Source organism: Lynx rufus, unplaced genomic scaffold, assembly GCF_022079265.1.
Source record: "Lynx rufus isolate CCGP_SWC_20201006 ecotype Redwood Valley unplaced genomic scaffold, mLynRuf1.p SCAF_6, whole genome shotgun sequence".
Taxonomy (NCBI): Eukaryota; Metazoa; Chordata; class Mammalia; order Carnivora; family Felidae; genus Lynx; species Lynx rufus.
In genome coordinates, this window is record NW_025814878.1 from 82,360,655 (window position 1) to 82,382,795 (window position 22,141).

Below are 22,141 nucleotides of genomic sequence, written 5' to 3' on the forward strand. Positions count from 1 at the left end.
AGTCAGACACTTAACCAACTGAGACATCCAGGCACCCCAAAAGTCATATGTGGGCTTTTTATGGTACAGGGGTTCAGGCCCTAACCCCCAAATTATTCAAAAGTTAGCTGTATATTAATGTTAGTATTACATTTTGGCCATCAGCAAGCTTCTGACTGTATCAACTACATGGGCAATAGCTGACAAACTTAAAGCAAAAATTATCCTTTGAGAAACAAAATCACCACCATAAAGCCCATGTCTTCTTCATCAAGGGGTGATTTGGCCTTATCCAAACCTTACTCTGAACTGTGTTTACAAGTACATTACAAGAAACAAGATGACCTTTTTTTTTTTGAGAGAGAGAGAGACTAGGTGCAAGTGGAGGAGGGGCGTAGAGAGGAGAGTGAGAATCCCAAGCAGAGCTCAAACTCCCCAACTGTGAGATCATGACCTGAGCCGAAATCAAGAGTTGGACACTTAACCAACTGAGTCACCCCAGTGCCCCGAAGATGACCTTCTAAAAGAAGAAATAATAGGGGCCCCTGGGTGGCTCAGTCAGTTGAGTGTCCAACTTTGGCTCAGGTCATGATGTCACAGTTCATGGGTTCGAGCTCCGCATCGGGCTCTGTGCTGACAGCTCAGAGCCTGGAGCCTGTTTCAGATTCTGTGTCTCTCTCTCTGCCCCTCCCCCACTCGTGCTGTCTCCGTCTCAAAAATAAATATTAAAAAAAATTTTTTTAATTATTAAAGAAGAAATAATAAAAGCAACAGAAAAAAACTGAATTACTGTTAAAAAATTAAAACAACAAACAACTTTTCAGAACTTGTTTCTGACAGTTTGATAAATTAGAGATGCCAAAAACCTATAGCAATAAAACATCTAAAAAGGTTGAAAAATATACAAAAATTTTTTAATCAAAGAACCTTTAAGAAAGTAAATAATGAGAAACTAACAAAGCAGTCCAGTGAGGTAACCAAACACTTAAACCACCATATATCCTGTGCCTTTCTCACCTAGAGTTTAGGGTACAGAGCTCCCAGGACAGCAGGGAGAGGAGTCTTTTGAACCTGAGCAAAACAAAAAGCCTATCAGAGGCCAAGACTCAAGGAGGCACAGCACTCAGAAAAGTAATTAAGCCTGAAGATTTTAATGTGCATATAAAACACCCGGGGATCTTTGTTAAAAAGGCAGATTCTGAGTAGGTCTGAGTGGCATCTGCATTCTGCATTTTAACAATCTCCAGGTGATGCTCATGCTGCTGGTCTAAAGAACAAGGAGCTAGAAAAAAACTTCCAGTTAATGAAGAGAACTGTGAAGGAAGGATAAGTGTCCATCTCAACCTTGGTTCTGAGTGGATGTGTAAAAGAAGCCTTCTAAGAGATTTTGAAAGTACTGGCTGACCATACCTATGTTTATGTATGCCTGATTGCACGCCATCTGCACGGTCGAAAACCCCCCGAGGGGAATACCTTATATAAAGTGGACCCAAGTCTAAAGTTGAAGTGCCCCGGTCACATGGCAAAAGCAGAAGCAAATCCTCTGAAAAATACTCTCTCAACCCATGTCTCATGTAAGTCTCACAGAGAGAATCTCAGGAAAATATGTGTGGAAACAAGCCATCATAAGCAACAGTCAGCAGAATCAACAAACAGGGCCAGACCATAAAGATTCAACATACTGAAATCACTGACATCAGAATATAAAATAACTATTTAATGTGTTCAAGGAAAAAAAAAGCCAAAAAAAGGAGAAATGAGTAAGAGACTATGCAAGACCAACTTAAAAAACACAGAAATTAAGAAATATAACAATTTAAAGTTAAAGCTCAAAGGAAGGGCTAAATAGCAGAACAGATACAGTTGAAAAGAGAATTTGTGGTCTAGAATTTAGTTCTGAAGCGATTATGCAGGAAAAAGTATAGAGATAAAGATGAAAATAACCAAAGAGAAGCTCACACATGTGGAGGATAAAATGAGAAGGTCTAACAAATGTTTGTTTAATCATAATTCCACAAAGAGATAATGGAAAGACCATGAGAAATAAAGCAGACAGGAATCTTCAGGTGTAGGAAGCACAAAGAAATGCCAAATTAAAGGGGAAAAAAGTACATCTAGACACAAAGTAAAATGAACAATCCCAACATCAAAGGAAGATCTAAGAAGACAGATAAAAGACAGATTACTGGGGCGCCTGGGTGGCGCAGTCGGTTAAGCGTCCGACTTCAGCCAGGTCACGATCTCGCGGTCCGTGAGTTCGAGCCCCGCGTCAGGCTCTGGGCTCATGGCTCAGAGCCTGGAGCCTGTTTCCGATTCTGTGTCTCCCTCTCTCTCTGCCCCTCCCCCGTTCATGCTCTGTCTCTCTCTGTCCCAAAAATAAATAAACGTTGAAAAAAAAAAAAAAAAGACAGATTACAAATAAAGGAACAAAAACTGGACAGATAACTTCCCCATAGCCATAATAGAAGCCAGAAGATAGAGCTATGAGAAAATGATACACCCATTAAAACCACCTTTAAAAAACAAAAAGTAAAAGAAACCAGATTTTTGGATTAAAAATAAGATATATATCAAAAAGAACACTAAGAAACTTTATCACAAAAGACTGTCATGAAAGGAACTTCTAAGCAATTTACTTTAAGAAAGTGATCCCAAAGGTGAAGTGTGAGATAAGAATAGAGAGAAAATAAAAGTTTCATTCATTGACTGTATAAAACCATAACAACTGTGATGTGGGATTATCAAAACCACAACCCATTCCAACATATACATGAGAACTCACACATATACACACCTAAAAGGGTGAACAACAAAGGTAGAGGGTGAGTGAATTCAAAGCATTTTTACACCTTGTAATGTTTAGGATAAGGTGTTAACTTTAGACTTCCTTAGGTATGCATTTCAATTTCAAGGATAACCAATAAAAGACAATGTATATCTCCCAAACCAGCAGAAGGAAAAAAGATGGAACAAGAAAATATTTAACTCAAAGTATGACAAACAGAAGGTGAAAAAAGATGGTAGAAATAGAGCCAATTATATCAATAATTATGGTTATAAATGGACTCTTCAGTTAAAAAGGTATAAACTTGTCAGACTCCAAAACAAAATCCAGCCACATGCTGTTTATGTAACAAGCACCACACCATGTTTCTAAAACAAACAAAAAAAGAAGACCCATTTTATGGACTGAAGGTTTGAGTTCCCCTCACCACCCTCATTCATATGTTGAAATTCTAACCCCTGATGTAGTGATATTAGGAGGTGACCCCTCTGTGAGGTAATTAGGTCATGAAGTGGAGCCCTCATGAATGGGATTAGTGCCCTCATAAGAAGAGATATGAGAGCCTGCTGTGGCCTTCTGCTCTCTGCCATGTGAGGAGACAATGAGAAGACGGCCATCTGCAAACCAGGAGTAGGCTCTCACCAAAGACCAGATGTCCTGGCACCTTGATCTTCCTAGCCTCCAGAACTGGGAGAAATAAATGTCTGATGTTTAAACCACACTCTGGTAACTTGTTATTGCAGCCCCAACTACACCATGGGAGATGCACCGTTTCCATGTTTTGTTTAGTTTTGTTTTAAAGAGAGAGACACACAGAAAATGGAAAGAAAATAATCACAGTTAGAGAAGAAAATGATAACACAAACAAAAGGCATAAAAAAGTAAGAGATTGGGTGTCTGGGTGGCTCAGTCAGTAAGCCACTGGCTGCGTCCTGGTTTCAGCTCAGGTCATGATCTCACAGTTTGTGAGCTGGAGCCCTGCATCGGGCTCTATGCTGACAGGGTGGAGTCTGCTTGAGATTCTCTCACTCTCCCCCTCTCTCTGCCCCTCTCTAGCTTGTGCCCTCTCTCTCTCAAAATAAATAAATAAACTTAACAAAAAAAAAAAAAAGCTGAGAGCATCAACAAAACCAAGAGTTGGTTCCCTGATGAGACTAAAACTACTGTAAAGTATTTAGTTAGGCAAATATGAAAAAAAAAAAGAGACAGAGAAGGCAAAATAAATAACATGAAGAAAATAGATTCCATAATGGGGGGAGCCCAGATGGCTCAGTCAGTTAAGCGTCTGACTTTGGATTAGGTCCGGATCTCACCGTTCATGAGTTCGAGCCCAGTGTTGGGCTCTGTACTGACAGCTCACAGCCTGGAACCTGCTTTGGATTCTGTGTCTCCCTCCCTCTCTGCCCCTACCCTGCTCACACTGTCTCTGTTGCTGGCTGTCTCTTTCTCTCTCTCAAAAATAAATAAACAGGAAAAAAATTTAAAAAGCAGATTACATAATGAGAGCAGAAATTTTTTAAAAAGGGAACTTTATGCCTATATAATCAAAGTATACAAAATGAACAATTTTCTAGAAAAATTTAACTTATCAAAACTAAAAGAAAACCTGATAAAACAATGCAATAACTGTCGAAGAAATTACATCAGTAGTTTAAAATCTTCCCTGAAGGAGCAGATAGTTTTATAGCGAGTTATACCAAACATTCAATGAATAAATAACCTCTTTAAGCAAAATAGAACAAAGACAGCAAAAGGGTGGAAGACTCTCGAATTTGATTCTCGAATAGAGGCTAGAATAACTTAATTTCAAAACCAGAAAAGGAAATTGCAAAAAAGCAAAATTACAGGCCAATTTCTAAACAAAATATAAACATATCAAATCCAACATATTAAAAATATAATCATTATGGTATGCCTGGGTGACTCAGTTGTTTAAGGTCTGAACCCCACATTGGGCTCTCTGATGTCTGCACAGAGCTGGCTTTGGATCCTCTGGTCCCCCCCGCCCCCCTCCCGCCCCTCTCCCCTTGTGCTCTCTCTCAAAAATAAATAAATAAAACTTAAAAAAATATATAATCATGATCAATTTGAATTATTTTCTAGGAATGCTAGAGCATTAGCAAAATCTACAATTCACCAACTCACCAGATTTAAAGGAGAAAAATGATATAATCACTGAGAAGATGAAGAAAAATGAGTTCAGTAAATTTCAAGATTTATTGTCTTAAAAACCAGACAAATATATAAACAACAACAAAAACCCTTCCAGACATAGTATAGGACTTCATTAACCTGATAAAGGGCACATCTACAGCTAATATGACACTTAAAGTATGAACACATTCCCTTTACAATCACAAACAAGATATCAACATGTTACTGTAAATCTGAGCAAGGAAAGAGAAAAAAAAGATATAAATATTAGAAAGCAAGAAACTAGATTTTCATTACTTGCAGATAATATAAGTGTCTACCTAGCATACATACCCTCCCCACATAGCTACAAATAAATTATTTAATAAAGTAATTTAGCTAGGCTGCAGGATACAAAAGCATTAATAATTCAACTATGTATCTATACATAAGCAGCAGTCAGAAAATGATAATTTAAAAAATTATTGAGAAGCGACCAAATCGCAACAGGAACTTTTTTTTTTAAAGAATTTGATATGCAAAGCAGATATGTAAGAAGAGCCAAGGCACTTCTGAAAAACAAATGGGAGGATTTACCCTATTAGATATTAAGACTTATTATAAAGGTATGGTTATTAAGACAGCTGATAAATATCAGCACAGGAATAGACAAATCGATGCAACTGAAAAGGAAACCAAGAAATAAACCCATGCATATATGTTTATGTGAACTTGATTTAAGATAGCTGGCATTGTATCAGTGGGGGAAAGGTCTATATGGACCTGGGACAACTGATTATTGACGAAAAATAGATGAAATTGGTTTCCTGCCTCATACCATATATAAAAATCAATCCTGGTAGAATAAAGGCTTAAATATAAAAAGCAAAACTATGGTCCTTTGAGACGAAAGTATAGGAGAATAATTCTGACTTTAGGGCAGAAAAGGCTTTCTTAAACAAGATCACAAAGCACTGACAATAAACAAAAGATCAAGACAAAATTACAATATAATTATGATTATCTGTTCATCAAAAGACAACTTTCTTTTGAAGATGTGTGATTGTACATGCAGAACCATTATTTTACTGTGTTACACTGTATGTAATTTTTTTTTAAAAAGACACCATGGAGTGACAAAAACAGCCCCAAACTGGGCTATTTGCCACTTACATAACCAAAAAAGGTTTAGCATTCAAATATATGTAAAGAATATCAAGAAGAAAGATAAAAATGGGGGTGCCAGTTGGCTCACTCGGTTGAACATCTGACCTGGGCTCAAGTCATGATCTCATGGTTCAGGAGTTTGAGCCCCGCATCGAGCTCACTGCCTTCAGCAGAGAGCCCACTTCAGATCTTCTGTCTCCCTCTCTCTCTGCCCCTCCCCTGCTCGCGCTCTCTCTCAAAAATAAACATTAAAAAAAATCCATTAAGAAAATGAAGAGATTTCACCAAAAAAGCTAATATAAATATTTGAAAAGATGTTTAACTTCTCTAATTGGATAAGTTAAAAGAGAAAAGGAATTTAGCTAGGATACTGGATATAAAACCCAGATTTTGCCTACAGCAAAATCACAATGATCTACCATTTCAAAACCCTATACAGGCAAAAATCAAATTTTCTGATGATTATCGAATATTGACAAGTATGTGGAGCAAGAAGAACTCTAATACACTGCTGGTAGGAACGTAATTGCCAGTAGGAACAGAAAATGCCTTTACAACTTGGTATCACATTGTAATACTGCAAAGGCCTATACCATAGGTTCCAGAATTCCACTCCTTGCATGAGAGCACCCATAACTTATGCAAGAATGTGTAGCAGCCAGTTTGGTGTTTCCAGAATTACCCAAATGTCCACTGAGAAGAGGAATGGAAAAACTGTACGATATATTCTCACAACTGAAAATAACTACAACCTTACACAGCAACATATATGATTCTTAAAATACAGTGTTAGTAGGAAAAAAGCAAGTAAAATACAAATGGTAAGAAGGCATTTCTATAAAGATCGAAAACATGTAAAGTTACACGGCTGCATCAGGAAAAAGCACACAGGTTGCTGTTTAATAACAGAAATATTCTGTTTCTTAAATTGGAAAATAGGTTCATAAATGTAAGCTGTGCTTCATAACTTACTCGTGTTATACGTGTTTTGGGTATCAAATACCTCATTCTTAAGTTTTTAACACAAGTGCGAAAGGGATGGTGAATGAACACATAACAAAATGTGCAGTTATTACCTTGAAGGCTAGATAAAAATGGGACTTTCACTTTCTGTATTATTCTTTCCTGGAACATTTAAATGTTTACAATTAACAAGTAATATATCTGGGGAGAAATGAATACAGAAAACAAACTGCATAGAAATCTGGAGTTCATTAATAGGAGAAGCAGTAATTCTGTTTTCAACTTACACAATTTCTCCAGGATGCCCTCAATTAAACTAATTGTGGTTAAGTTCAAAATATTGAAAAAAGCTTCCAACAAAAATAGGTTTAAAATGTCAGTTTTTACTGAAAGCATACACACTTCTTTGTATTTAACAATTCGACTTCATCTAATTTTTATTATACTAATTTGCTACTGTGGGGCGACGTCTGCACTTTTCCAGTTTTTTTTAATACAGTAAACCGCTACATTTTTTGATGTAAATTAAGTAAGTAAATGAAAGTAAATGAATGATTCTCGTTCCCAAGGGCCGTCTTTTCCATTTTTTTTTTTCACGAGCATCAAAGCGTAGTGCGCCCTGAGAGCTCCAAAGTAAACAACCTAGAATGTTTGCTGCCTTTCCAGACCTGAGCAGTGACCGGAAGGACGCTGGTGTCCAGGCTCTCGAAGGGCTGGGGTGATCTTCTAGCCCTAGTCCCACCCCTGAGCCGGGCGGTGAAGGTACCTGCCCAGGACCAAGACGTGGGTGGCTGAGCCGAGGAAGAGAAGCTCTGCAACACCCAGCACCTTCAGACTCCGACACACACGCGGCTTCCCCGAGGGAGGCTTTTCTCGCGGCGCTCGGCCTTCGCGACCCCGCCCGCGACCTTGGCCCCGGGGCCGGGCGCCTTACTTGCCGCTCTCCACGCGGTGGCCGGGATGTAGCCAAGCAACCGAGATAGCCTCGTTACAGTCATGTTGCCGACTCCTGCAGCGTCCTCTGGCCCAGCAGAGGATGAAGGAGCAGGAAGAAGGAGCCAGCGGCGCAGTTCGGAGCCCAACCCACAGGCGGGGCGGATCTCTCGTGAGGCGGGGCGTGCTTGAGATTGGGTGGGGCCTGCGTACGGAGGGGCGGGGCGTGCGTGTGGCCGGGCGGGGCGGGGCTTCCAGAGCTCTTCTAGGAGTCTGTGCTCCCATCCTGGGCTGTGTGCAGGAAAAGGCGGATGGAGAGCGTCAGCTTTTTCGCGAAGAGCGACTCAAGCTACCCTGACCTTCCTGGTGATTAAAATCCCAAATCATGGCTGAAGTTGGATGAGGGAATAATTCCGTGTATTCCTCTTAATCTGAGGCAGAGGTCTTTTGAAAGATCTCTTTTATAGTATACAAAGATAAAAGTACCTTTTACTCTTTTGCCCGTGTAATAGTTTTCTTTCCCCTCAATTCTCTTTTGTTTTTTAAACATCTAGTTGTTCAGTGCACTAATTCGTGATTTCTGACTCATTGACTAGATGACCTGAAAGATGACAGTTGTGAGTGAAGTGCAGAGCAAGAGAAGGCTTGTCATCTGGTCCAGGCTGTAGTGGAAGGAGCCCTGCCAATTGGCCCTTGAATTCCAACAGTTGCAGTGGTGTTTGAAACATATGTGGCAGATCAGGAGGCTTTATGTAACTTATGGAAATCTTTACAGAATCACAGTGCAGGTCCCTAGATTTTTTATTTTTCAGAAAATTTTTTGGCTAACTATTGGGCGCTGGTAATGTCTGACAGTGTGACATTAGAGGGCTATGCAATCTGAGTTTCTCATCAAGAACTGGGAGTTATCTGATCCTCCTAGATAAGGAGTCCTTTTACTAAGAGTATTATATACAGATCAGGGCCGGAAACAAAACTCAAGCAATTTTTATTAGCAGGTAGCTCCCACACATACATTTGACCCTTAGTTTATATATATAGCTTAACAACAAGTTGCTTGTGACTAGTTGACTGAGGAAAAAATTCGAAGCTGTTATACAGATGGCTTTGCTAAATATACTGACTCAGCTGTCAGTGGACTGCCTTGGCATTTAGAGCCCCATTTAACAGAGGCCCTGAAGGAACAGGGTGGGGGAGGACAGAGAGAGATGCCTGGGGGAGAGATCCTCTCAAGAGGCTAGAACTTTATTTTGTACACTTTGTCTTCCCGGAAGGAGACATGGCTTGAGATAAAGCTCTAAAGATCTACATCACTTCATGGGCACTGGTTTAGTCAAGTGGGCAGGGACTGGGAATATAAAGGTATTGGAATAGTCCTTTGGAATAGGACCTCTCAAAATCACTCCAAAGCATAAGAACATTTGGATCTTGTTGCTCAATTAAAAAAAAAAAAAAAAAAGGCTCCCATTTCAGAAGGTCTCTTAATCAGAAGAAGATTACTGCTACTTACCTATCACTCCATCACATACACCAAAATTTCATATCTTAAAACAATAAACACTTATTCTCAGTTTCTATGGGTCAGGAATCCAGGAGCCAGTGTACCTCTGGCTCTCTGGCTCTAGGCCTTAAGGGAGGTTGCAGTCAAGGTCTTAGCTGGGGATCCAGTCCCAGATGGAGGCACAACTAGGGGAGGATCTGCTTCCAAGTTTACTAGCCCAATTACTGGCAGGATTTAATGCCTTGTGGGCTTTGGGACTGGAAACCTCCTTCAGCTCTTGCTATGTGGGCTTCTGCAAAGGTCACTTCATAATATGTGCAGTTGGTTTTCCACAGAATGAATGACAGAACAAGAAAACTGCTCAAGATGGAAACCACAGTCTTTGTGATCTCATCTCAGAATGACATCCCATCACTTTTGATGTAGTCTATCATTAGAAGTGAGTCAGTATATCCAGAGCCCTCCAAGGGGAAGAGATTACACAAAGGATGAATACCAGCAGATGGTGATCAACGAAGGCCATTTTAGAGGCTGCCTACCATAGTGACCCATTTTGTAGACATCAATCAGCCTCCTTCTCTCACCACAGCTGGACCCACTACCAGGTAGCCATGGTGGCATAGAGATATACATATACTTTTAATATAGTCTTTTCCCCTGCCAAGACTGATTGGCTAGCACCACTACTTGCAGTGAACAATCTGTCTCCCTGATATAGCACTATATAGCCTGGGTGGCAGGTTTGATTACAATGGAATCTTACGATGATGAAGGAGGTAGCAACTTGTTCTATTGGAACAATGATACTGCATTTGGATTGGTTATACTTCTGACTTATACTTCTTTTATACATTCCTTCTGTGGACTTACTGAATACCTTATACTACATATACTTTATATAACATCCCACACAACATTGCTTCTAATCAAAGAACTCACTTTCCTATGAAAGTTGTAGAATACTGATGCCTCTGGGATTAACAAGCTTTATCACATATCCCCATCAGACCAGAAGCCAACTGGTCTTATAGAATAATGGACAACCCTACTGAAGGTTTACTTTTGGACGAAGGTCAGAAAATACTTTGAGATGCTGTCCTAAAGGTCTTGGCATATGCTCCAAATGACTTAACAGTGTTTTCAGTAGTATTTCTTCTGTTGACAGAATAACAGGATCCAAAGAGTAGTAGAGGGACTAATATCTTGTTATATTTAATATACTGTCCATATATTTTGCTTTCCATTGTGAGGAGAGGCAATCTGCCATGGGTCCTGGGCCTCCCTTCATATTATTGCTGAGTATGCTAACGGCAAGGCTTATCCATCTCCTGATACTTAGCAATTTCCGTAGTTAGTCATATAGGCATCTAATAGAGTATTACTACCATTTAACTGCTGCTCCCCTGGGGAAAAGAGACTGGCTTCTTTGCTGCTTGCTCAGAACTGCTTGGCCCTTGGCTCTGGACTTTTCTCCTGTGATGCAACCCATAGTGTGTACAGGAGTCATCTGGCCCTCTACATCACTGTGGGAATTGGGGCTCCATGAACTAGTGCAAATATGCTGATGCTTTGACTATGATTTTGCTGTAATAGTCTTTGGTACCCGGGAGTCTCCTGTTGCATCCATTTCACTGTAGCAAGCAAGTCTACAAGCAGGATAAAATCTTAGACCCTTTATGGTTCTCACTATCCATGATTCCAGGTTCTGTTGGTGTACCAATTTTTGTACACAGAGTAGGGTACAAGGGGATAGAATGTATTCTCTGCATTGGAAGTTGGGATTGTAAACTGGTCATTTTTAGCTCATTCCTCTAGGTTAGGACTTAAAAAATTGGTCATGGTGCTAACTAGGGTGATTGGCCCTGAAGACCATGGAAGAAAAGGGAATAGGGAAAGGAGTCTGACTAGAACTTGGGAGATCTTATCTCCTGGATAAGATCCTCCTCACAATACCCATGTTGAATTATAAAAATTAAACAAAGATCTGCAATCATATATAGGCAAGGCCACTCAAGACTCAGATCCTTGCATCAACCACTAGGTAAAGACATTTCATTCACTGAGATACTGGTTGAACACAAAGGAAACGGAATAAATGGCAGTGGTGACAAATCGTAACAATTTAGCTTCATGGCCGGCCAGTGGCAGAATTGAGAGCTGTATGGTTTTGTTTTTAAATCAGACCTTTGGGACAAAACATGCTGCTCCTCATATCCTACCCTGGAGATTGTTTCAATTTGTCTGTAATAGGGCTCTGGAATTTGTTTTAAATTTTTAATGTTTTATTTTTGAGAGAGAGAGCATGAGCAGGAGAGGGGCAGAGAGAGAGAGAGAATCTGAAGCAGGCTCCAGGCTCCAAGCTGTCAGCACAGAGCCCAATGAGGGGCTCAAAGTCAGGAAATGCAAGATTATGACCTGAGCCGAAGTCGGATGCTTAAAAGACTGAGCCACGCAGGCGCCCCTGGAACTTGTATTTTGAACAAGTAATTCAGGTAATTCTCAACAAGGAAGCTTGCAAAGCCCTGTTCTAACTATATTTTCTTCCCCATTGGTGCACACATGTGCTTATATATTTAGTAATTTCTCTTTTCTTTCCTATCTTACACTATTTTTGTATATGGGGTGGTGGTGGTTAGGTCACAATTTTGTCTATGGGCTGCATACTACTGAGACAAGATCATTACAGAACTAGAGGAGGAATAGACATCACATGGAGATTCTGGACTTGAAAGTTGGTGAGGGATAATAGTATTATGTTAGGAAAATTGTACTGTTAGTAATATGTAAATGTGTAAATATGGGAAGAATGGTATATGTTGATGTTAGAAAGACAAAGAGATTGGGGTGCCTGGGTGGTTCAGTCAGTTAAGCATCCTACTTTGGCTTAGGTCACGATCTCGCGGTCTGTGAGTTTGAGCACCACGTCAGGCTCTGTGCTGACAGCTCAGAGCCTGGAGCCTGCTTCAGAATGTGTCTCCCTCTCCCTCTCTGCCCCTCCCTTGCTGGAGCTCTGTCTCTGTCTCTCTCTCTCTCTCTCAAAAATAAATAAAACATTAAAAAAATAAATAAAAAAAGAAAGACAAAGAGATGGACAACAGTTGATCTCTCATGTTTCTATATTTGATTTTCAGTCATTAAACCTATTTCATATGCTTGGTGGACTTTGCTGAGAGAAACGGTGCCATCTTCTACTGCAGAAGCTGAGAAGGTTGGATATACTTGCTGTCTTTGAGGCCTGACAGCCTGAGTGCTGGCATAAACTAACCTTGGTCAGTTGGACATTCCCATCAGACTTTGAATCTGGAAGGAGTGATTCAAATAAGCAGAGTGTTTGGAATCCTGTTTTCAGAAGCACCACTACCAGTAGACATATACACAAACTTTCAGCTCTTTTTGAGGTCAGAGTTTGGCTACAATTTTGGTCATCCAGCTTCCTTTGGCTTCTATCTGTTTTCCAAAGCTCATTCTCCAGCCTTTCCAGAAATTCTGTGAGCTACCTAATATTCTTCCAATAAATTCTTTTTCTGCTTAATTTAATCATAATTGCTTTTTGTTGTTTGCAACAAGAATCCTTACGGGTATACACTTCAGTGAGATTCATTCTGTAAAAGTCAATTATAGTGTTTCAGACAATCACTTCCCCTCTCCCTCAGAACCCCATCCCACCCCTATAATCCGAATTTGGAGGTAAATAACATATGACAGTTTCCCTGGTAAATGAAAAGTGAAATCTGTTAGATTTTAAACCATGATCATTGATGTGCTTTTAAAACTGTTTTAAAGAGGGGTGGGATGGAGGGGAAAGTGGGTGATGGGCATTGAGGAGGCCACCTGTTGGGATGAGCACTGGGTATTGTATAGAAACCAGTTTGACAATAAATTTCATATTAAAAAAAAAAAACTGTTGTTTTAAAACCAACAACCAACCAACCATGATTATAAGAGCAATTTATCTTCAAATAAAATGATTATGAGTAAGAATGAGTCCTTTGATAAACCTGGAAGATTATTCAAACTTAGAATAAGCATATTTCAAACTCAGGGCCAAGTATGTCAAGATGAAAAATGTGTGTGGCAAAAATATGTGGTGGTTAATGCATATATTTATATTTTCCAGTTATAATGCACTTGGTATATATTGCTTAGTCAATTCACTGAATTTTCAAACACTTTTACAAAGTAAAGAATTATGGAGAGCCAATGAAGTACCTTTCAACTACTTAATATATGCAAAAGATATAAATTATAAAAATACAAAGGCTGTAAGTTATATAATTATGCTGGTCTATACAATTAATTAACATAGTCTATCCAATTTTAAATAAAAATATACTCTAGTATTCTGAAAATAAGCAAGTGTTTTAGCTGTTCCTCCAGATAGTCATTTGTTCATTTATTAACATCAGAGGCAATAACACAATGCTAAAAATAAAACATGCATCAATTATACAACACATACTTACAAAAACCTCTGTCCACCACAACTGGTGGATGCAAACAGACCTTCTATCCACCCTTAGTGCATTATTATTTTCACAAGTAAAACAGGAAAGGAAAATAGTGAATTTAATGCTATTCAGCACCTTTAGTAAAGTCAAAAGACTTAAACATCTCCATATATCAAAAACATTTGCATCTGTATCCCCAAACATGTAATTATTTTGTTCCATTTTTAACATGAATTATTTTATTTACATTACTTTTTAGTTCAACAAATTTTAACAATATTTAAAAATTATCTAAATTCATAAAAGTATTTCATAAATTTCAACACTTACTATGTACATACAAGAAAGTCCATGAAAAAAGTTAAAGAAATATAGTCAGAAAGTTCAAGCAACACTACCAAATTTAGCAAAATTCCAACCAAATCTACGCAGAGGGCATTCAAACATTCAAAAATCTCTAGATGCTGCTAACATGAACATGAAAAGTTCCAGTAATAAAAGTCAGTATGAGAAATAATGTTGAAATCACCAGTAGAAAATATATTTTAATAGGCATGACATATGTTTAATAGCAATAGTAATAATGACTTTTCTAGAAAACTTTTTTAACATGTCATCTAGGAACTACCTGGTTTGACTGGGCTAGAGTTGATTTCTTCAAAAAATATACTTTAGCAGCCATAGTTTTATTTCCAGTTAAAACATAGTAAAATGTTAAAAGTAAAATTTATAATTAACTAAATAATACCCCAATACTAGAAAATTTAAAATCTCATGCTATTCTAGCGATAATGGCCTTTAATATGATGTGTCCGATGTGAGAATTGTGGAAAGCCAATAATAAACAATCAGATATACATATGGGCTTAAAGTTTCACTGAAATACTTATGTAGCAAAATATATGAAAAAGTAATAGAAAAGTAAAAAGATAAAATTAAAAAAATATTGCACAGCCACATTACCTAGAAAGTAAAGTTGATGTTTAAAAAGCTCTAAACATGGATGATATAAATTATCTTCCATACAAAAAGGTATAAATATTCTTAGAACTATCAGCATCTACAGCTTAATATAATACATTATTTGAATCATTGTTGAATGAGGTAATTATCAAGTCTCTAACAATGTTTTTATCCTATTGGAAATATTTGAGGGCAGCAACCAGAAAGAATTTCTCTAAAAATATTTCCGAATCAAGAACAGCTATATGTGCAGCTCTCCCAATGAGTGAATCAGCTGTATTGGGCAATGCATTGATGACATTATAACGAACCAAGTTACAGTCCTTGCTTTGCAGAACTGGGCGAAGCAAGTTGTGGATCATTTCTGAATAGATCTGTCCTATGGAACAAATAGAAAGTAGGAAAATTAGTTCATGTAAGTAACTGAAAAAAATTCTATGCCAACTTTTATGTAATTTATAAAATTTAGTTTTATTATTTCCATTTAAAGCAGACAAATGTCTTTTAAAAGGTTTTCTTTTTCTTTGACCACCATTTTTGAGATGATTTTATAAAAAATATAAATAACCACATTATTTATCTAGCCAAGTAAAAATTGCAAATTTATTATAAATTCTTGTCAATTTGATACTTTAATTCAAAGCAATGAATATAACAGAACAAACAGTTTTATTCAACATTAAGTCACTTATGACTTGTTGAACCATTGTGACAATAAGGTAGCCATGCTAAGACATTTTGCCTTTTACACAGTATAGGGAATAGTCAGTAATACTGTAATGGTATTGTATGGTGACAGATGGTAGCCACACTTGTGGTGAGCATAATAGCATCATGTACACAGAAGCTGAATCACTACACTGTTCACATGAAACTAATGTAACGTTGTGTGTCAACTATACTAAAAAAAAAAGACATTTTGCTTTTTATAACTTTTAAAACTTGAACCTATAGCAAGTACTTTAAAAATGTTTGTGGCATTCAACTGTATTCCACATATTTCCACATTATTCTGAGCAAAAACAGCAACTTCCTATAGTCAGAAAGACAATGTGAGTTTGGCTCAAAAGTCAGACAGAATTCTTTTTTTCATCCAAGGGTTTATTTAATGCTTGGGTCCTGCTTTTAAATCCAAAATTGTGCTCCTGTCTCCCTCTCTTTGGTTAATTCTTACAATGAATTTATTGAGCTCATTCTAAGCATAAGAGATGAAGGTTATGTGTGTGTGTGTGTGTGTGTGTGTGTATATACACACGTATATATATACATATATACATATATATTCGTATATATATGTATATATGTGTATGTATATATACATATATGTAAATATGTATGTATATATACATATATGTATACATATATATATACGTATATATACACGTATATATACAAGTATATATACGTGTGTGTGTGTATACATATATATATATAAAAGCACAAAGTTCCTTACGAGGGGCAAACAGTTTTTAATGCTTGTGTATCACCACCTTACTATAGACGAGTGCAAACATATATCCATGGACCTGTGGATTTTAGGGAGGCAAGTATCAAATTTCTGAGGAGAGGCAGAGTTTATCCCTGAGGAATCATGAGAAAGGAAAAGAATATGGAAGTACATTTAGAGAAAGGAGAGAGAGATATTTGAGAGATTATTATCACATAAATTCATACAAAACTTTTTCTCTCACCTCTTCTCTTAGTTTTCATTATGGTTGTCAAGCTGGATTTCTGGTTCTATACTATTTAAAAAGTATTTTTACATAGGAAGAAATCCAAACCTGTCTTTATTAGATTCCCCCTGCCCCCTAGTGGCAAAGATCACTGTTAAAACAAAGGGCATTTCTCTAGTTTTTGTGACCCATCTGGAAGTTAAATCTCTTCTTAATTTATCCTTAAATCCCTGCTAGAACAGAAGTTAATAATAATAATTAAAAAAAGGTTATTTTGATGTCACAAAATGCTAAAAAAAAATATGTGTTAAATGAACAGAGCACCCATTGTGTGCCAGGCATCATGCCAGGCAATGCCAATACAAATATATGTAAGAGAGAGTCCCTGCCTAAACAGGCTGCTCACTGTTAAACTGTGGAAAATGCAAAGGATTAAGAGTTCATTTAAAAATCAGCCTCATTCCAAAAAAGGGACTGAGGAAATATGGGAAGGAAGGACACCTGTGTTTTTGCCCTAAGCCTGTAATTAATTAATCACCAGTGACTTTGGATCAGCCACTTAGCATCTCTGGGCCTCAATTATAAAATGAGCCAACAAGACCCAAGTCTCCTTCTGGCTCTAAATAGCTATGATTTAAATTTCTTTTATTATTCAAAACTAGCAAAAGAATATATAAAATCTTTACTACTTTATTAAAGTGAGGTAGTCTTTGCTGCCATCTTTGATGAAAAGCAAGATACAGCAGAACACGCAGCATGATTGTTACCATAATCACCAATCCCAACAATTGTGAGGAAATCAAAGTACAGATTACCTTCGAGGCAGCAAAAGCAGCATTTGTAATTAGATAAAAGAACTCTTTCATAAGAATGATGGTTTTATTGGCAAAAACACCACATGCCAGGAGAAAAGAAAGGAAAAAAAAGAGTAAGGATAGATGTTAATAACAGTGGATGGAAAAGGAAATAAAGGGAGAGATGAGAGGAAGAAGAAAGAGACTACAAGAAAAATTTGGGAAAAAGCTCATGTTGTAGATACAACTGTTTGAAATACTTCTTTTTTTTTTTTAATACATAGAGATTTTACTGAGAAACTGATAAATAACTCAATGTAAAATAATGAATCAAAGTCATAGGCAGGCATTTCAAAGAATAATATGATCAATTAACATAGGAAAAAAGTTTTAATCTCATTTGTAGTTGGTGAAATACAAATACAAATCACAATGGGATGCACTGTCAGAGGAACAAATGGAGATAAAATACTTCTAATTTACTTAGTTACCTGACTGTTTGTCCTTTAAAGCTGTTTTACACATTTCAATACGAGCAGAGTGATAAGGAACGTAGCGATCCTGTAGAGATCCCACTAGCACAACATTTTTGAAATAGTGAAGCCCTATGAAGAAAAAATATGGAATTATAATGCAGTAAGTAACCAAATTTAAATTAGTAAGTTAATTTAAATTAACTTTTAATTTAATATATTAAGTTAAATTTAATATTTAATAATTTAATTTAATAAATAATAAATAATAAATTTAATACAAATTAAATAAAAGTTAATTTGAATTAACTTTTAATTTTATATTAAATATATTGTGTTTAATATATTATATTAATTAATTATATTCTATTAAATATATTCTATTAATATATTATATTTAATATATTAAGTGACCACAATTTTTTAAATTTCCTCAGTAGTACTAATAAGTTTATGGCTTTTTAAATCTGATGAATTCGTTCTCCAATTTCCATATATTATCTACAGAAAAACCCCTACCTTCATTGTTATGTAGTTTACATGCTGGTATGAGAAATGTGTGTTTGTGCTGAGTGAGAGCAAGGACTGTGACATGGTAGTGCGTGGGTATGAGAGAGATTATATAGGGTGGGATAAAATTCTACAAGGAAGTATTTTATGACCTTCTTACTTTCTAAAAGATAATCCTCAATATTTAGGGCTGTTTCCTAAAGAAACAAAATCACACTTTTCCATAAGAACAAACAGTATACCCTATATGAAATCATTTAAAGCTGATTTTTAAGTTCTCATCTGACTCTTGCCTAGTGTTAATAATATTTTCTCCTTATTGAAGTATGATGTCAAGAGAATACATACTTAAGATTTTTCAGTAAAAATAGGAGGTTTGTGATCCATCCACGGATTTTAGTCAGGTTCTTCTATTTTTATTTTTCAGCAAACTGCGTGAATTTAGGTCTTGTGATACTTTGAACTAATTAACTCATTTAAGCACTGAAAAACCAAGTTCCTGTCCACTTTACTACCAGTAATGTTTTTTCTTAAATACTCTTGGATTGCTAGTGGAGCCTTAAAAAAAAAAAATGTTTATCTATTTATTTTTGAAGGGGGGGTGCGCGGGAGGGGCAGAGACAGAGGGAGACGGAATCCCAAGCAGGCTCCACACTGTCAGCCCAGAGCCTGAGGCAGAGGCTGGAATTCACAAAACCCACAAGATCATGATCTGAGCTGAAATCAAGAGTCGGAGGCTTAGCCAACAGTTGGCTCCCCGCCTTTTTAAAAAAATGTTTATTTTTGAGAGAAAGAGAAAGAGAGAGAGCATGCACAAACAGGGGAGAGGCAGAAAGAGAGGGGGACAGAGGATCCGAAGAGGGCTCAGCACTGACAGCAGGGACGCTGATGCGGGCGAACCCACAAACCGTGAGATCATGACCTGAGCTGAAGTTTAGGACACTTAACCAATTGAGCCACTCAGGCACCCCACTATCAGTAATGTTCTAATTTTACTATGTATTACTAATTTTGCTATGTAGCTCAGACTAATAAATAAAAAATAAGAAATCCATGTGGTTATTAAATAAGATACAAGCCAATAATGACAATACATTAGGATTGGGGTGCTTAGTTTAGGTCATATAATTTTGTTCTGGAACATTCCAGAGTAAAATTTTGATACTTTTTGCTTACTGAAATTCAGGGTTAGAGACAGGCCAATTGTGGGGACTACTGTGGATCCAGAATATCCAGAGCACCTTTGTAGATACTCCTTTCTCTCTTGGAACTTATGATCCTAATAATGAGAGATTCTAGACGCACATACGGGCAGGTGGGACTGTATTTACCCTCTATGTCAAATATAAGGTCATTCTCCCTTTTTCTCAATGAGAAGATAACCCTCTGTGGCAATCTGGATATATAAAACCTTAGGGATATAAATGAAATAATCAAATGTCTGTAACAGGAATTAATTCAATTACACATATTTAAAATCATATTTGAGAAAAATATTAACAAAAATTATTTTTTCCCTTCATTCTCACATTTTGTGTGACAAACTAATTCTACTTTTAGCATGATTTGACACCTTGGCGTTACTCTGGGAATCACCTGTGTGTCCTAGAGCAGAGGTCTTCAAACTGGTATACATCTACCTTCAGGGGTAATTTAAGACTTTCCATGCACTTGAAACTGTATGTTATATATGCACAGAGTTATACATACAATGTCACATCGTATATTAATTATACTTCAATTAAAAAAAAAACTCTAGATGGTGAGGATGGGCATGTATAGCTTTAAGGAAACTGAATTCTAGATCTCAACTTCTGTATGAGGGTTTTCCTAAAAATGACTTGTCCTTCTCCCACTTTATTAGAGAAAGGCATTTCTCCAACCTATTTCAGATTTTATTGTGGCATATGGCCTGAGGTATAAAAGTCTCTGGGGGAATGAAGCAAAATACGAATGAAATACAATGTTTTCTGACAAAAATAAGTTTGACTTGACTGTATGACAATAAGAATTAGCACTGCCAATTAGATTTTATGGCACACAAGTTCTAGAAACTATATGAACTGAATATATAACTCCAACTGAGTGAATTTATATTTTTATGAAAATATAATTTCAGGAAGTATGTACTACCTTATATGCCAGAAAATATATCCTTTGCCACTATTTAAAATTATAGAAAATATTTTTTAGGTGTCACCCTAAAATTATACAAGGGGTACATACTTCTTCAAAATTCTTTTAAGGGGTAGCCCAAACCGTGAAAAAAACTGTCCTGTAGTATACCATCTTTACTTCTACCCGAGCTGTTCTAGGTACTGTGCTTTCTGAATCTAAGTTGATGCTGTTTACTAAAATTTTATCCCAAGTCGCATGAAACCAGCCTATGTAACAGCATAGCTGGCTTTTTCGTTTTTCTGAAAGATATATATTTGTGTTCCCCATAAAAGGCTATCATACTGTGCAACTTCAGGTGTCACAAGAATGACACTTCTTGGGGCTGCGCATTGCACAGCCTATGGCAGCCTTGCTAGGTAACATTCATTTGTGTGCTTTGCTAAATGACTATTTTTCCTCAAACTGCCAGCACCTTCTATCCCCTCTTCAGTCTTATCTCATGACCTTGCTTCTTCTTTCACTGAAAAATATAGAAGAATCAGAACAGAACTTCCACATACTCTTATCTTAACCAAACTAACCTACCATACCTGTGACTTCATGTTCTGTCTTTGCTCTTCTACTGATGAGCTGTGTATGTTCCCACCTTAAGCCAGCCCTTTCACTAGAATGTGAGATGCCATTCCCTCCTTCCTAGTTAAAGACATGGCTCTAGTAGCTGTCCTGTCCCTCTCTTGTATCATCAATTTTCTCTTTTGTATGAATCATTATTATTAATAAAACACTGTAATATCTCCCATTAAACAAAAAATCAATGAACCTGTCCTTAGACTCTATACTCCCAATGACCACCCAATTTCTTGGCACTGTTTTATTTCTATACCATATATTGTAAGAATAGGCATTATATTAACATCTATTTTTCAAAATAATAGCTCCTTGCAGAGATTCTGACATGCTTCTACAGGGAAATGACAGTACAGTACTGTGCTTTTTTTTCAATGTTTATTTATTTTAAGAGAGAGAGGGAGAGAGGGAGTACAAGTGAGGGAGGGGCAGAGAGAGGGAGAGAGAGAATCTCAAGTAGGCTCTGTGTTGTCAGCGTGGATCCTGACATGGGGCTCAATCTCACGGACTGTGATATCACGACTTGAGCTGAAATCAAGAGTTGAACGCTTAACTGACTGAGCCACCCTGGTGTCTGACAGTACTGTACTTTAAAAATGCATTTTATTTTTTATTTTTATTTTTTTTAATTTTTTTTTTTCAACGTTTATTTATTTTTGGGACAGAGAGAGACAGAGCATGAACGGGGGAGGGGCAGAGAGAGAGGGAGACACAGAATCGGAAACAGGCTCCAGGCTCTGAGCCATCAGCCCAGAGCCCGACGCGGGGCTCGAACTCCCAGACTGCGAGATCGTGACCTGGCTGAAGTCGGACGCTTAACCGACTGCGCCACCCAGGCGCCCCTAAAAATGCATTTTAAAAGTTAGTGGTCTAATTTTAATAACAGTTTTTCAACAACAATGCGTTAATACTAATATTGTGCTTCTCCATGGCAGGTTTACTTTATTAGCCAAGAACCAAGTTAGTTAAATAGACTATGGCTCAGGGGGTATCTGGGTGGCTCAGGCGGTTAAGTGTCTGACTTCAGCTCAGGTCATGATCTCACGGTTTGTGGGTCTGAGCCTACTGTTGGGC

The 22,141-nt window shown here is 37.3% G+C and overlaps 2 protein-coding genes across 2 annotated transcripts in view; both read right to left on the minus strand.

Moving 5' to 3' along the window:
* SDHAF4 (succinate dehydrogenase complex assembly factor 4) overlaps positions 1 to 8,086 on the minus strand; it is a 31,444-nt gene extending 23,358 nt beyond the window's left edge. The window contains exon 1 of the mRNA XM_047102853.1: positions 7,962 to 8,086. Coding sequence (XP_046958809.1) covers positions 7,962 to 8,025 — 64 coding nt within the window. The 5' untranslated portion in view covers positions 8,026 to 8,086. The remainder of the gene's footprint in view (positions 1 to 7,961) is intronic.
* Positions 8,087 to 13,474: 5,388 nt separating this feature from the next.
* FAM135A (family with sequence similarity 135 member A) overlaps positions 13,475 to 22,141 on the minus strand; it is a 119,796-nt gene continuing 111,129 nt past the window's right edge. The window contains exons 21-22 of the mRNA XM_047102780.1: positions 17,831 to 17,944; positions 13,475 to 15,251 (exon numbers count right to left, since the gene is read on the minus strand). Of these exons, the coding sequence (XP_046958736.1) occupies positions 15,046 to 15,251; positions 17,831 to 17,944 (320 nt within the window). The 3' untranslated portion in view covers positions 13,475 to 15,045. The remainder of the gene's footprint in view (positions 15,252 to 17,830; positions 17,945 to 22,141) is intronic.